At 34.6% G+C, this 16,946-nt stretch overlaps 2 protein-coding genes across 3 annotated transcripts; both read right to left on the reverse strand.

The window, feature by feature from the left end:
- Window positions 1–410: 410 nt before the first annotated feature.
- LOC108204666 (golgin candidate 6) lies at window positions 411–11,093 on the reverse strand. 2 transcript variants are annotated; one of them, XM_017374215.2, is made up of 20 exons: window positions 10,952–11,093; window positions 10,508–10,575; window positions 10,346–10,398; window positions 9,743–9,870; window positions 9,602–9,654; window positions 8,791–8,937; window positions 8,616–8,689; window positions 8,451–8,520; window positions 8,311–8,364; window positions 8,125–8,220; window positions 7,042–7,092; window positions 4,858–4,944; window positions 4,588–4,701; window positions 4,360–4,431; window positions 3,835–4,020; window positions 3,592–3,695; window positions 3,370–3,418; window positions 2,240–2,305; window positions 1,267–2,037; window positions 411–1,029 (listed from the first exon to the last, which is right to left on the reverse strand). In XM_017374215.2, the coding sequence occupies exons 2-20, from the start codon at window positions 10,529–10,531 to the stop codon at window positions 535–537; spliced, it is 2,694 nt and encodes an 897-aa protein (XP_017229704.1). In that variant the 5' UTR covers window positions 10,532–10,575; window positions 10,952–11,093; the 3' UTR covers window positions 411–534. The 2 variants fall into 2 exon arrangements, with proteins under 2 accessions (XP_017229704.1, XP_063942206.1); XM_064086136.1 differs by lacking the exons at window positions 9,602–9,654; window positions 9,743–9,870; window positions 10,346–10,398; window positions 10,508–10,575; window positions 10,952–11,093 and having other exon boundaries at window positions 8,616–8,685; window positions 8,791–8,811.
- Window positions 11,094–12,963: 1,870 nt separating this feature from the next.
- On the reverse strand, window positions 12,964–15,084 carry LOC108210339 (F-box protein CPR1-like). The gene is made up of 2 exons (XM_017381618.2): window positions 13,657–15,084; window positions 12,964–13,235 (listed from the first exon to the last, which is right to left on the reverse strand). The coding sequence occupies exons 1-2, from the start codon at window positions 14,997–14,999 to the stop codon at window positions 13,190–13,192; spliced, it is 1,389 nt and encodes a 462-aa protein (XP_017237107.1). The 5' UTR covers window positions 15,000–15,084; the 3' UTR covers window positions 12,964–13,189.
- Between the last annotated feature and the right edge of the window lie 1,862 nt (window positions 15,085–16,946).

Here is a 16,946-nt window from a genome sequence, read left to right on the forward strand (position 1 = left end):
ATTTGGGCCGTTTGGGTGGGCTTAAAATAAGTGCTTATTGCTTAAAATAAAAAAGTGAAGTAGAAGTTAGAAGTTAGTTAAGACTTATAAGTGATTAAAGTGTTTGGGAAAAAAACAGAAGTCATGAAACAAAAGCTAGGAATCGTAGCTTTTTATAAGTGCTTCTCGACTTTTTACACAAACGGTACGAAATAAGTGCTTCTAACTTAAAAGTCTAGAAGCGGGGCTTAAAAGCCCCGCCAAACAGCCACATTGTTATTTGGAGTGTCGGTCCAACATTACGGGAAAAAAATATTTGAGCCTTAAGCAACCTCTTGATTTGAAATGTTCATTGCTGAAAGTCTCATTGGCAAGAAAGTAACTCCAAGATTATTGTGAGTCAGGATTGACTTTGGAAGCCTACAAGTATAGGTCCAAGAAAGAAGCTAGAATCTGTGAATCATATTTACAATTAACCAATATAATGTACAAAGATTAAAAGCAGTAATTGGCTACCATTAAAAGAAGGAACAAGTAAATAGGGAGATTACGCGGTTAGGCTTCATCGCTTTCGTCGTCTTCAGGCAACTCCGCGTCCTCTCCAATACCTTCAAGCAATTGATCAACGTCTTCACCCAACTCTGTTAACCTTGAACTCAGTTTCTCGACTTTGCTCTGTTCTTGCCCGAGGCACACAAGCAAATCATTCAATTCTGCTTCGCTCTCCTTCTGGCTTTCTTCCTTTGCTTCTGCCTTTATGGACTCGATATCTGGAAACGGCGTAGCTCCTCCGGCCTTTAAGGCTTTGATCTCGTTTTCTAATTGGTAGTTTGCCTGTTCTAAGCTATTGTAGGCATCGGATAAGCTCTTCAGATCAGACTCGGTCTGGCTTTTCTCCATATTGACCATTTCCAATTGCTCTGATACCTCTTGAAGTTGTTTCCTAAGTGTCTCTTCTGAATTTCCAACCACTTTTTGTTCAGAGGGGGGTAAGCCAGCAGCATCACCTGTCTTCGATGAGTTGCCGGTTGCAATCCGGTTAAGAAGGTCCTTTTGTAAAATAGAGAAAAAAGAAAACAAATGTCAGACGACATACTACATGTATGAGTTCCAGCACTATAGTTCCTCGAACAAATCCTGAAACCACAGTACAAACTACAACGGGGTCCAATTTTGTGCAGATACAAAAATCAGAATGCTGACTGACTGTACAGGGCAAATCCCGTTAACTTATTTTATGATATGCACAACATATATACATTAACAAAAAAAAGGTGTATCAACTACCTGGATTTCTGAATGTTGTTTCCTAACAACTGCTTTCAGCCTTTTGGCATAATCAGCATCATTTTCAGCATTCTTTTGTTCCAGTTCTGCTGGCATTACTGCTACACTACTCTTTGGTTGAGTATAGATCTGTAATGTGCTTTCCTTGATATCAACTTCCAAACTCTTAATAAAGTTTACAAATTTAGAATCAAATATTGATGACAGTACAGAATCTTCCTCATTTCTTTCCTCAGTTTCTTCAATATCATTATCAACATCTTCTATCTCTGACATACTTGCAGCATTGGATCTTGACAGAGGTTTACGTGGCTGGTCTGGCTTTGCAGATGAGAAACGAAACGTCTTCTGCATGTCCTCAAACTTTAATAAGTAGGATGTTAGTCCCATTTTCTGGTTAATGGAATCAACTATGCTATATGAATCCTTTCCTGTATCAGAATTATTATTAAAAACAACACATTCTCCCAATAACACTGCAGCCATCCCTCTTATCCACATAGTTGTGTCTGGATTGGATACTAGCTCAAAGAGATAAGTAAGGTGAGGACGTGAATCTAGGAAGCATTGCACTGCGCTTGGAAAATTAAAAAGCCATGTGATCAGCAATTTCAAGATGATTGTTTGACAGTGAAAATTTGACAAGATACTTGACTTCCCATCACCCCCTTTCAAGGAAGAAGCAACAGCCAAGTATTTCATTGTCTGATGCAACAAGGGCTCTGGTGTTCCGAGTGGGGACATTGCTGCTTCAGTTTGAATTTTTAAAACCTGCACAAGGTCAATGACTTTGATTGAAGAGGAGGTAACAAAAGTCTCAGACTACCATTTTTAGATCTGAGGAACCATGTCACCGGAGTTTATTATTATTATTATTTATTTATTAATTTATTTTTTGGTGGGGAGGGGGGATGTAACATGGTATACTATTAGTAAGGAACACATAGGTGACAAAACGAGACTCAAGGCATACCTTCTCCTTGCAAGATATGTTATCCTTTATTACATGGGTAAGAACACTAGCAGCTCTGCAACATGTCTGCAGTCAAAAACATTAGCTGGGAAGGTAATCAACAACTTCATGCAACGAAAGTGCTACTTATAATAAAACTTTAAGCCCGCGAGTAGAACACATAATTTATAAAAGTAAAAATATATGATGATATGGATGACCATCCAAACAAGGCATACCATTAGAGCAAGTCCAAGAGTGTCCTACTTCAAGCCCCAAATATAATATAAAATATCATGTCCTAGTAATTTAGGACAAATTTTAATAACTTGAACTCCAACAATGTGCCTTATTCTCACAATATGTCTAATATTTTATTATTAAAGACTCTCGTTCATCATTAAAGCGTAATATATAAGCAGACTAGTAGAGAGAGAAAGAGAGTGTTAATTAGAATTTATAATAAAATATAGAATAGAGCAAGGAGAGACGTGCCCCAAAAATAGGGCTTGAGGAGGTTGTCCTAGTGATATAAGGCATCACTAGGACATTGTTGGATCAAGTTTTTTCATCAATTGCCCTAAATTATAACTTAGGACATGATGTAGGGCATCTCTTCTGTTGATGCAGGACAAGTTGTAGAATGATGGATATAGAATAGAAAACCAAGAATAATGATAAACTTGGGTGAATGAACTGCAGAACTCCCCTTACCCCAAGGGTTTCCCTACCGCAGAAGAAAGAAAAAGATATGTACCGCAATCCATACAAGAGAGACCCAATTGGATAATTCAATAATATATCAATAATCAAGCCAAGATAAATTGCTTTTATAGAGAATATAAACCCTTAAATATAACCTAATAGACTAAGGCCAAAACAATTGGGCTTATTTTCAATAACTTAAATAGAATCTACTAGCCCCACATATATAATTAAATAAATAAATGCACCAACTTCCAAACACAAAATAGGATTAAACTATATACTAATGAAAATAAAAAAACTCCTTCTATTTTCTTTCCCGTTTCTCATCAACTGTTGGTCAACAAAAAACCTGGTGGAAGTAAATCATTGTGTACACATAAAGAATGTGAATATCTATTAAAAAAGGACAATCAAAATATAATATCTGTACTAATTATAATTACCTCAAGATCACCATCATTTTCACTGAGGGTAAGACCACGTAACAGCATGCTGTCATTAAAAGATTTAGTCAATCATAAGTCTCCTCACATTCCAGCAAAAAATTGAAAATGAGAAGACCCATGGAGTTGATTGTGGATATTGTACCAGTTGTATAGAAGCTCAAAAATTTTTAGTGTACATATCAGCGATAATGTAATACAATGCGAACATTAAAAACTTACCTTCCAAAGGACATGTTCACATCTTCCTCGTGTGGAAAATGTGCCACTTGATGTGGCTGAGGGATTATAGTGGACGCCAGCATCATTTGACCATCAGGGTTATTCTGTAAGATATAGGTGTATTTTAGCATTTAAGATATAGCAATAATAGATTACAGAAATTTAAAAGAAAAAAACTCAAACACATCTCTAAAACAAAATCCAAGGAAGCAACTCAGTAAGGAAATAATCTACAGCGACAACCTCACAGAAGCACTTGAAGATATAGTCAGCTGCTAAAAATTCTTGTACGCTGGAAGTTCGTAAAACAATTCGGAGAACAGAGTTTAAGGCAGATTCTTCGTGTGGCTTTTCTCCAAGAATTTTTCTTGCAAGAGCCTCAAGATTCTTCCCATGTCCAGCTATCAGATCACCGATGCATCGAAAGGTCTGGAGAAGTAATTTTTTGATTCTTAAATTTGAATAATAATGATCTATATTAAGCCTGCATTTAATCAAATATCAATCTTATACTTATTCTTATAACTTATTTAAGTTTCTCTTCAAAAACTCATATAATTTCGCTTGGTAGCATTCTCTTTTCGTAAGGACAAGGTGCAGAAGATAATAAATATTGCCGGTCTACTTGAGAATATGCTGCTGTGTAAAAGAGATAATTTCTTTTCTTCTTTTTCTTACCTTCTCTGGGTAACATGACATGATCACATAGTGTAAATAGAAAATAAGGTAACATCTTACATTAAGGTAATCCAAAGCAAGCTATCTTACCGCGCACCGCACAGCAACAGGAGCCCACTGGCTTTCAACTCCCAACAATAAAAGATTGTCCAGCACTTTTCTCTATTAACATCGAAAATAGTCAATAGAGTGAGATGATGCATCAAAAAAGTAATCCATACAGGTCAAAAAGGGTAACCCTTTCTCTTTATGAATCATTGATAATGGCAAAGTGGTAGTATATTCGAGTGTTCAGTACTTTAGTTATCATTGACAAACCTGAACTAGCACCGTCTTATTTGTCAGAATATTAGCATCTTTTCCTGGCACCATTTCTGGACCACCCGCTATCAACAAACTAATAGTTTCCAACACACCGAGTAGATTTATCGTCTACTGGTTCCAAGGACAACAGAAATTAATCAGTAACACTTCCGCAAAACCATGAAACTACATATGGCTCATGCACACATATTATAGTGGTAGTAACATGCTAGGAGGGATACTATAACAAACAGGCAAACAACTGAAAAACAATTAAAATCTAACCTTCTGTTGGGTAAAGCTGTATGCACTTCCTCTCAGCTTCAAAATAGATATCAAAGGCTCAAAACCTATTGTCTCCCTCAGCGATACCTATAACACATCCCACAACATTAGTTGGCTTAGCTAATATCACATTATTTCTATACAATTCTCTCCCACAATCCATATTATAAACACACACATGCACAGTAACAAACAGTAGCTTCTTGTTCTCTTATCTAATTAATAAAATGTATAATTTTAACCCAAATTTTTTTACGAACACTTTGTACTGCCTCTGCATCAGTGAGAAGTTATTCTATTACTGATTCAGTTAATTTTTCAACAAGGAATAATTTAGTGTAAAAATGTTGGCACAAAATATGAAACGTGTTAAACATGTTATGCTGGGAGGTGTGATGGATTTTTTTTGACGAATAATTGATTATTAATGTTAAATGACAGAGGCGGGAAAAAAGTTGAGGGTGAACAAGATTTTATCACTTGACCCCAATTTTATGATCAAATTAATCATGAATTTGTAATAGAAATTATACTTATATAGATATTACTCCCTCCGTCCCAATGAATTCTTTACATTGGGATTGGGCACGGAGACTAAGAAAAATGTATGAAGTAGTATAGAGTAATAAGAAAGAGAAAGAAAAGTCGAGAAAGTGGTGGGACCCATCTATATCTAATGGATAGATTTGAAAAAGTATATGAAAGTAGTGGGTGAGATTGGGTTTTATATTATAAAACTTTACTATATTTGGAAAGTATTTTAATGTAAAGAAATGAGTAAGACATCCAAAAAAAGGAAACAGTAAGGAATCCGGTGGGACCAAGGGAGTATGTAACAAAAATAAATGAAGGAAACTTACATTTAATCTATTGTGGATTTGCTAAGTGGTAGATTTTAGTTATTAGATGTATTCAAAAATTGAGAATGTAAATTCAAAGGACACAATTTTATATTTGAGGATACATCAAATCAAATATCTTTAAACACGCCAAACTAAAAAAATATTGAGAAGAAATAATATGTTCACACACAAAAAAAGAAGAAGATAGTTTTTAATCGTCTTGTTTTTTTTGTCATTCAAACTTATCTTCTTTATTCATTTAATAATAGTTATCACATATAAAATTCTAAAATTCAATTACTCCCCCCAGACTTTTAACCCGTAGACACTTTGCACCCTTTCCGTTAATTTCTGCCGGTACCGCTAACTTTTGCAGGGGCATTTTTGGAAATTTAATTATATTTAATTAAAATCAGACCTTTATTTAAATTTTTTGACCATCTAAACGATATTTTTCGGAAAAACTTAAAGAACGAAAGTTGTAGAGAATGAAAAGATCTTCTTAGAACTATAAGGTTCGAAATTTTCGTCATTCTTTTTATAATTATTCTAAAAAAATTCAAAAATTAGCAATCTTGTAAAAATGAACAATCGTTTTTAAATAATTATTTAAATTTTGAACCTTATTGTTCTAAAAAGATCTTTTTATTCTCTACAACTTTCGTTCTTTAAGTTTTTTCGAAAAATATCGTTTAGATGGTCAAAAAAATTAAATAAAGGTCTGATTTTAATTAAATATAATTAAATTTCCCAAAATGCCCCTGCAAAAGTTAACGGTAACGGCAGAAATTAACGGAAAGGGTGCAAAGTGTCTACGGGTTAAAAGTTTGGGGCTGCAAAGTGTATTTTCCAAAACTATTAGGTGCAATGTGCAATATGCTGAAACCAAAGGGGTGCCAATTGCAATTAACTCTTAGTATTAAATATAAAAACTTCACCGTATTAAAGTACTCCTAAATACAAAACCAGCAAGATCACTCATGACTATATTTAGTCTTATAAATTAGAAGTAAATTAGTAATTTGTCTCATGTTATGAACAGTCCCGACATATCAAACAAGAAAAGCTTTTTGACACGGAGGGAGTATAAACTATATTCAAAATATAAAACATAATAATAAAGCCAGTGGTTTAGGTTAAAAAGTCTCCACATTGACATTATCACTTATGCAATGACACTGAGTAAGCTGTTGCTGTTGGACTGTTAATTTTTAAAAAAAATAAAAATTAAGCAGTTTCCGAATTCAGGGTAGGAGGGCATCTAGGCTCGGTACGACATGGCTCCGCCCCTGTTAACATTACCATCCTATAATGGCATATAGATAAGAATGAAATGGCAGACCTGATTAGATGTATTATTCCGGAGAAGATTGTTCAACAACTCAAGGCAATCCTGGATAGTGACCAAAATGAGCAAAGTTAGAGATTTTATTTGTATAATTTCTCAAATCAGGCTTTCGTGCTATCACATGCATATATATGTACCAAAAGCAGAAGTAAACAACCAAATGAGGAAGTGTATAAATATTATGCAAACACATAAATATTGGTGCAGATTGCATACATCTAACTATCTAATTTTACTGTCCTTGCATAACTTTAAGGATCTGATGGCTAAATTTTGGATGGCTAAATTTTGGAAACACACAGAGACAACTATACAAAACTCCATGTATCTCTACTAAAGCAATAACACAAATTTGGAGAATTCAAAAGTCTTAAGAAGTATGTGTAGTTCTCATTCCAAGTAAAAAGGTCATCCTGACTGGAACAGTCAACTAGAGGACACAAGGTATATAAATATTATAGACTGACTGAATGCACAGGAGTCTTATATCATGTGTTCTACAGTCTAAGTTTTACAGTCACCAGTACTCTAACCCTCATAAGCATCACAGAGATGATAAAAATTCACATGCACACCACGTCAAAATAAAATTCGAAGAACAGAAGGGTCCTACCATCACCTAATCATTTGCGCCATAGTAAGCCAAACACGAGAATATAGTAGTGTCTATGCAAGTAGACACGATCAACTACTAATGTAGTGGTGGCAATGACTATAAAGATGGCAGGTAATCCAAATAAGAGCTGGGTCTCGCATAACAAAAATTATTCTGAATCATCATTTACGAACGTAATGTTCAATTCAGACATACTTGAATTTGTAGCCAGTTGATGGGTTGAAGCTATCACTAGATACATTCACAAGTGAAGGCAGAACTCTTACTATTTTTATTAGAAAGAACCCATTGCCCAACTTTCAAGAATGAAATAAAAAAGTCTAAACACCATATGTTGCATTCTGCACGTGAAACTATTTTATACCAAAAGCATGAAATACTAGAGAATGCCACAAAGATAGGAACTTGTGCATTTCTCTAAGCAGACATGTGGGTAAATTAAAGTTAAGTATTTCAAATACCTGCACAACAACACCACCTTCTGAACCTCCTTCCTCCTTAATAATACTAAAAATCTTTTCTAAAGCACCTTCGAAGACAAGAATTTTTTGAATTTCCTACAGTTTGACAGCTAAAACATCAGGTCTGCTTAATCAAAGCAAGTGATATAAAAAATAAAGAACAATCATAAGAGTAAATTAGCTTACCTCAGCATCCCGCGTCAAGTACGTAAGAAGTAACAATGCCTCATTTCGTATAACCTAGTGGAAAACCCCAAATTGTCCATTAAGATCTAATGCGGACCAGAAAAATATTAAGGCGTTGATTAAGAATACCAGGTTCAAACCTCACGATCCATAAGCATATCCATAAGGCGAGTTATACCACGAGGAGTGGTGAGAATAGCTTCCTGCAACCTGATAAAGAGGTCAACTATCACCCAAATATTGCCAGAAAATTTAAAGAAACAGAATTTTACGCAGCAGCAGAAAACGGCTCTGTATAAAATTACCTATTCCTGGAATTTGTGAGAAGGGCAGTCAAAAGCTGCAGCGTATAATACCGGACATAAAAATCCTCCTCTGACTGACAAGGTACATAATCAGTTTTACTTCATCTACATGTATGATCAACACAAATTTTATGCTTAATTTGTTCGCACTACAGAAAATAATAAGGTCCCTTACCAGCAAACTCAAAAGAAGGGAAATGCTGTCTGCTTCTCTTGATAGCAAATCGGTATTCATTATATCTGGTTGAACCTCATTTGGAGGACCTTTTGCATGAGCAATTGGAGTTAATGCACTCACAAAAGTTTCAAGAGCCCCCCGAACCTTCACTTGAAAGAACAAAAATATATTAGCATGGCAAATGTGAATAAGGAAGAGATCTATTACTTAATATACATTGTCCAAACATGTTCTTCATCTACAATCAGGAATATGGCAATTGTGAATAAGGATCTGTTCCTTGAGACAAATGGAGGTGTTTTTCAGGGAGATTTCCTCCCAAACAAGTGATTCTTTAGGAAGATTAACTAATGTTGGTATTAATATTTTACACTGGCAGTTATATGTGCAATTTATGATTCAGCCAAAATCTTTGCTACAAAAACCACAATGGGCGGGACAAATTATAATCACATAGAAGCTGCTACAAATTTCTTCTAAGACTCCTAAGTGGTCGACAATCTGAATCTCATCTTTGTAACTTGTAAATTCAAACCTTGAACGGTATCAGAATAAATAACACAAATATTTATTATTTCCAGTAACTTATACTATAAACTAAAAAAATAAGTTCATTCCACATATTTGCAAAACTTTCTGTCATCAATATACTCATTTTCCTTCTGTTCAAATCCTTGAATATCAACACAACGAATCACTGCAATTCACTTGTTATTATCCAGACGTCTATTCCAGATATACATTCACCAACTTGTAAAGACAAGGGAGTTAAAAAACATAATTTACATTTAATGCTGCCAGGTCATACCATTTCAACATCGTCACGTTCTTCCTTCATGACATTTAAGAGTACAGGAAAGCCTGCAATAGAAGTGGACAAGTCATCTTAAAAAAAAAAAGCATTCAATATAAGTCATATAACTGCAACTCATTTTTACAGAAAGTGTACCCATTGCACCAAAAGCTAGCTGCGCAGCACGGGTTTCTGCCACAACCGATTGCAATTCAATAATTGCATTTCTCCTGTCTTCTGCCAGGACCCCATTACTTATCCGGTCAAGCAACCGTTCAACATAGCTGTTAAGTGTTAACAAAGTCCATGATTAGATAATCCTAAATTTTTTTTACATCAAGCTCATATGAAAAGTGTATTTCTATTATGCAACATAACTAATGAGATGACACGAAAGAGGACACATAACCTATGATAGATAACACCCTACCTTGAGTGCAATAAAATTGAAAATTTTCTACGCTAATGTAGAAGAGGAAAATATATTCACCGAGTGATGCTAACTCTTCAGTAAAGTGGTGAAATCATGTCAGGCACTACCTAAAAGTTGCACACAAATACCAAGGGCAAATGCACTACTGTTACGACATATTTCTGGTAATTCCATGATATACAAAGTAAAAATGTGTAACCTAAACTCTATTCAAGTTCAGTTTCCTAAAACGAACCATCTACTCAAACTAAATTCTCGCATAAGTCAATATTATACTTCTCAACCAAAACAAACAACACAAAACATTTGCAGAAAAAGAACATTACCTATCCTCACTTGACCCCGAGTTCTCATTTCCGAACATCCGCCCAACAACCCCCTGCACATAATCACCCAAATAAAAAAGTCAAGACTAAATCTTTCAACATATACGATAACGATACTAATCATATCCTTCAACTAATACCAAAACAATTCCGTAAAAATACCTTATATCCGGAAACCAAATCCATTCCTCAATGTCAATAGCACCACTACAACTTATCTAAAAAAGCCACTGCAACACATCAAGAAACACACATAGAAATCACTCCACACACAAAAAATAATAAAAAAATAAATCAAACGCATCATCATAAAAAGTCGATCTTTGCCCAAACCAAATTATTAGGTCAATCATAAAAAAATCACAAAAAAAAAAAAAATAGCTTACAAATAACTACCTTTAATTGAGTCAATTTATACTCAATATTAAGATAAATCAGGGTCAACTAATTGCAGTAATAATAATACAATAAAATAAACCCTAATTTAATTGATAAGCTAATGCGAAATTAAAATGTGCGTGTGTTGTGTGTGAGAGAAAATGAGCAAACAGGGTTGTAGGATACGTAAATATAGAGATGGGTGTGTGTATACAGGCGTATACTTACAGCCCAGTTGCCGGAAAAGATGAAACAAGATCGGATCGCCGGAGTGATAGAGATACAAAGAGTGTTGTGTTGTATGTATAAAAAACTCAAACTTCCAGCTCAGACTTCAGAGCCCAACTTGGTTGTCAACATTGAATTTTCGGCTTTACAGATTAAATCTATAAAAAAAATTTGTAAAATAACAAATAGGAGTATATTTTTCAATGAAAACTTGTAATTGAATATAGTTTTTATGTCAAAATATTAAAAAAATTCAATTTAAATTATTAGTGAGTCGAGATTTAAATGATTGGTTATATTGATTCGAAACAAATTATTATGTTAAATTTTATTAAAAGGGACCGGTTATATTTCATTGACTTTGTTTATAATTATACTCATGTGAAATTATATCTAAGAGCTTATTTATTTGATAAATAGAATAGTCAAAAAAATCATAGAAATAAATTTAGTCAATGAAATATGATAGATTATAGAATTGTTTGACGTAATTTAAAAATGATTTTTTCACAGTAATATTTCTGAAATTTTTATCGACTTTTCCATGCATTATAATATGACTTAATGAACAAAAATCAATTTTCAAATTTTATTTGACCTTGATCAATTTCACTTAGAATGTATTTCAAAATCTTTTGTACATAGCCCGCAAGGGTTGGTTCAGCTGGTTAAAGAGGTTCGACTCCCGAAAGGAGCAAAGTTTGTGATTATGCCTCCTGGATCGCTATTGCTATTCCGTGAGCTCGGATTCCTACGTTAAAAAAAAAAAAAAAATCTTTTGTACATAATGTTAGAAATGCGAAACTTTTTATACATAATATTACTAATGAGTTATTCACATAGAAGGTGAATGCCTGAATTTGAATTTTTTTTTGTTGCTGTTGATATTTTTTGTGTTTTTAAAAATTGCAAACACAAAAATAAGAACAATTTATGTTTTTCTTCATGGAAAACTCAACTTCCTTTTCTTCGAACTTAATATCTTCTTAAATACTTAAAATGTTACCGCTATAAAAAAAATGAGTTGATGGCTTTGTACAATAGCACATGCACCTCTTACAATATTTTCTTAAAAAAACTAATCAGAATAGCATTTTTGATTTGAGAACTACAATCATGGTACATACTTACATACCACCTTTCTCTAACTTCGTCTTGTCCGGCTTTCTCATCTTCATTTATATCTGAGTAAGTTCAAAATCTGAAAATAAATCTCAGACAATAGTACTGATGGTTTGATTTGCTTATCTCTGTAACTTCGAAGAAATTTTGTGTCGAGATTTGACTTCTCCACAAGTGAATGCCGACAGAGTACTACTCATGGCTTAGACTCTTTGACATTACTCAAAGTTCACAAGATTTTTTTTTAACTAAGCATAACTGCATAATCTAAACAGAACAAGTAAAATGGTATACATGTTGAAGTTGAACAAAAGATTGGTAGCTCACACAATCACTTGACAGGTACAAGAAGATCTGGAGCTAGTTATTTCTTGTGAGAGAATGCTTGAAGATATTTTAGATAAAAATAAATGGTTCTACAATATTCCAAGGAAACCACTGTTCTGACTTATAACTTGATAACTTGATAAAGTTGGCAAAAGAACTAATTGATCAGTAGACAACATTTCTGTGACCATCATGATTTATGTACAAAAGGTTAGTGCTTATAGACCATAACCTGTAGGTGTGTACGTAAACATCACTACGAAACACGTCATATTGGTTAATACTTAATAAGCAATGGAGGCTGACCAATACATACCAGATCTTTTAAACATCAAGCTTAATCGCTGGAAACCCTCACTTCTACTAACCCATAAGACCTAGACATAGTGAAAACACAAGAAGTCATTAACCACACCCATTTAGTCGCATGGTTTCAGAGGTTCTAGCTTTTCTGTTTTTCATGTTTTACAACCAATTCTCCATGGATTAAGGTACATGCAGATTAACTTAACCCTATGCTCCCTCTGGTTGCAAATGACAGGCAAGCAGAGTACAACAAGAATGTTTAACATAGGTATTTCAATTAGCATCACAAAAATTAGCGTCTGTTTAATAAGCATAAATGGTTACCCTCCTTCAAAGAGATTTGCTAGAAAGCTTTTACAGATTCAGAAGAAACATATAACTTAAGAGTAACTACACATTTGATAATAGTATCATAATTAAAATCCTCCATTAGTCCCACACCTTCCAAATGACCGGTAAGGCTTCAATCCTTCCTGCCCCATGTCAAACATGCAACACTGATTCAAATTCCTTAGACAACACTTCCATCCTATGTGCAAAATTCAAGTCAGACAAAAGATACAGCCATTTCAAGAAGAATTAACTACTTTAGCACAATAACGCAAGGCCAGCAGAGAAAATATATATACTTATACTTGTGCTGATATGTTAAACATTTAGAAGCTAAAAAGAATGTAACCACATTGTACAAGGCATGAAAGTTTGTTATATTTCCCAAATTTGCAAGGAAGCAGCTAAAACCCAGTCACCACAGAAACCACCCTATAATGAATTTAAAACGTACTTCTTAAGTAGCATCAATTGTCAAAGTAAGAGTCTGTTCTGGAAAGTTATTGGTGCTTCTATTTCGTAAGGATCATATAATAATGGACTCCACAAGTTAGTCTACTAGGATCTGTAACGATTTAAAACATGAAATTAGGGGGGAAAATTATAGTTAAAGAAGATACCTGTTAATCTTTTTGGGTTTGTTTTTCTTGTTTTTGTTTTCCCTCCCAATCAACTCCATCCCTTTAACAGAAACTAGGCTCTCTGTGTGACTGTAAGACTGCATCCAAAGTGGTTTCAAACTGTCGATTCCAATGAGGCTGCTCACATAACTAGCTTCAGGATCATAGAGGTACAAGTCCCGAGTATGTAACTGCTCCTCAATTACTATCTCACCAGTTTTAAAGGACTGTCGAGGATAATGAAATTCTTTATAAGGGAAAGGCCCAATAGCGTACATCTTCGTCCAACTGGCAGTGTCGTCATCCAACACATACAAATCAATCATTGGTTCATCAAGTAATCCAGGAGTAGATTGAACCATTACAGCAACAGAGTCCTGATATTCAAAAGGTTGCACCCAAGTACTCATCTCCCTAAAATGTTCTGGATACTCGACCTTCTTATAAAACCCAGTACATGGATCAAATCGTGCCAAAATCTCATGCTGAAATGCTACCGCACTATCCGGCATGACATCCATTCCAACGAAATAAGGAGCACCTTTTACAATAAAGTTGCAATGATACTGACGAGGCCAAAACAATAGTTCACCCTCATGATCAACACCTTTCCAACAACCCCGATTTGCTGAGTAAATCTCAACCCGAGCCCACTTAAAACCCGCAATAAACTCATTCATACAACTAGACCTAGTAACAACCCTAACAATCTTAATATCATCATTCCCCTCATCATAGCCCAACCCAAAAGCCGACCGCTCAATATCATCACCCCCTAAATCATCAAGCTTAACAGCCTTCCACTGGTTAATCCCCGGGTTCCACAACGCAACAAACCTCCCCATCATCTCATCAATATGCATAACCAACACAACCCCATTAACCGAGCCCGCAACATGCATCTTCTTCGAAAAATCCACAAAATTAATCTTCCTAGGATACCCATCCCTATCTTTAGCACTAGTATCAATATCAAGCAACCTAACAGGCTCCTTATCAACACGCAACAAGACGATAGACTTTCCACAACCACCAGCATTATTAGCATTGACTATAACATGACTATTGCTCTTGTTACTAGTACTAACAGAGAGATGCTTTTTGACAAACATGGGGTGGTTGATTAGAGCATACCATGACCTGGAAACACACTTGAATCTCACCAGAGCCTTCACTTCAGTGCGGTAGAGGATTTGTAGCAGGAGCTCTGGAGGTAGTGTTCTTGCTGTGAGGTGGGGTTTTGGGGGTTCTGAGGTGGTGGGGTCCACTAAATTGTGAGAAGGTAAAATGGGTTTGGTTCGCCGGAGGTGGTTTCGCCGGCCGCCTCTTCCGGTGGGAGGCATCTCGTAGTGAGAGAGTTAGGGTTTTGTTGTAGAGGACTAGAGGGAGTAAAGGTGAAGTATGGAGTATGGTTTCCAAATGGGAGGTCATAGTTAATTAGTTAAAGTTATTTCTAAAGTTCGGGTTGTAACGGGTCGGAAATTCTCTCTCAATCTGAAATTTAATGTTTTCAGTTTTCACTTTTCAGTCTCAAATAAATGTATTCAATATGAAATTCAATGTTTTGATTTAAAAATAACTAAAGAAGAGTTGATTGTAATTTTTAGCTAGAATTTGATAAAATTGATAGTGGCAGATTAGACAAGTAAACTAATCTGGAAGGGAGCATTAAAATTGCTAAAATTAAACAAATAAAAGAATAAATTATAAAAAGTAGCTAAATTTTATTAGGGTTAATTATCAACTCGATCATTTATTCCAGCTCAATGTATCATGTGCATCACTGCGAAAATTTTGGTCTCACATAAATCACTCAACAGACTAATGGTTGCATGCCGTAGAATCAAATTGAAAAAGATGTTAAAGTTAATTTTTTCCGTTAAGTTCAGGTGACATGGCGCTTACGTGGATTGAAGGAATAAAATAAGTTTAAAGCTAACGAATAAATTAAAAAAAATTGAAAGAAAACAAAAGAAAAACGGTGATCAAAAGAAACAACTAGATTAAGCGTAAACTACAAACAAGGCGCGAAGTTGCAGAGGATGATCCAAATTATGTGGCAGAGGGCCATGATTCTGAGAGTGATGAGCCTGAGTTTTACGCTTAATCCAGTTGTTTCTTTTGATCGACTGTTTCTCTTTTATTTTCTTTTAATTTTTTAGTTTATTTTTAATTTATTTGTTAAGTTTAAATTTATTTTATTCTTGGATCCATGTAAGCGCCATGTCACCTGGACTTAACGAAAAAAGTTAACTTTAACGTTTTTTTTAATTTGATTTAACGGCATGCAACTGTTAGTCTGTTGAGTGGTTTGTGTGAGACCAAAAATTTTGCGGTGATTCAGATGATACGTTAGGCTGGAATAAGTGATGAATTTGATAATTAACCCAATTTTATTATTATTTTTTTCTTTTTTGTGACTGAAATTTCAAATTTATAAAATAGTGGTCAAATATTTATTTTTGACCAAAATGCAAAAATTATAAAGTTCGGTCACAATTATTTACGAGTTTACTTATTTTCAAGACGAAACACAAAACTAATATAACAAGCTATTCCTCACAAAAAAAAAAAAAAAAAAAAATCTTTGAGATCCAACTTCAAGACTGCCTTCCGTGACGGTTATGATTCCAGACTCCAGTGGCCGTGGGAGGAGGGTTTATACCCCATGGGGCATAGTCAATGCGCACGAGAGAGATTTCAAGTGTGTTTAGCATGTTCTTGTTTTTTACTCCTGCTGTGTAAACGGTATTTTTACATACCAGGCCATTTAAAAGCCAAATGTTTGTTTCGAAAAAAAAAAAAAAAATGTTTGATGATACATAAAACCTAGACTTTCTTCCCCTTTCCCCCGCTGGAGTTGGGATCATCTTTATTCTTTCATCTTCTTGCACTTCTATTTGGTAAGTTTTGTTCAGCTGAAATATTTGTTGTGCATACCCTCCCAAGATAATTATACTGCAATTTATATATTTCGCTCAAAAGCTATAATTAAACTTTTTGATATATGGCCGTGCCGGGAATGGGTTTATGAATGCCTAAGAAATTAAATTTGTAATGCTTCTGCATAAATCTTGCGGCTTTCCGGCATTGTTTAGTTCAGATTTACTAGTACAACACGAATTACATATATAAGTTATTTATATATGTAATTCGTGGCATGCAGCAGGGAACTCGCACTGTGATCAATGATCTATTCCTCTCTTCTCGAAAATTAATATGAGCATGATATCTGTCCCATTTAATTGTATACGTTTCTTTTCAACTGCTCGACACGCATTTCAATGCTC

The sequence above is a fragment of the Daucus carota genome, chromosome 1 (genome assembly GCF_001625215.2).
Source record: "Daucus carota subsp. sativus chromosome 1, DH1 v3.0, whole genome shotgun sequence".
Classification (NCBI taxonomy): Eukaryota; Viridiplantae; Streptophyta; class Magnoliopsida; order Apiales; family Apiaceae; genus Daucus; species Daucus carota.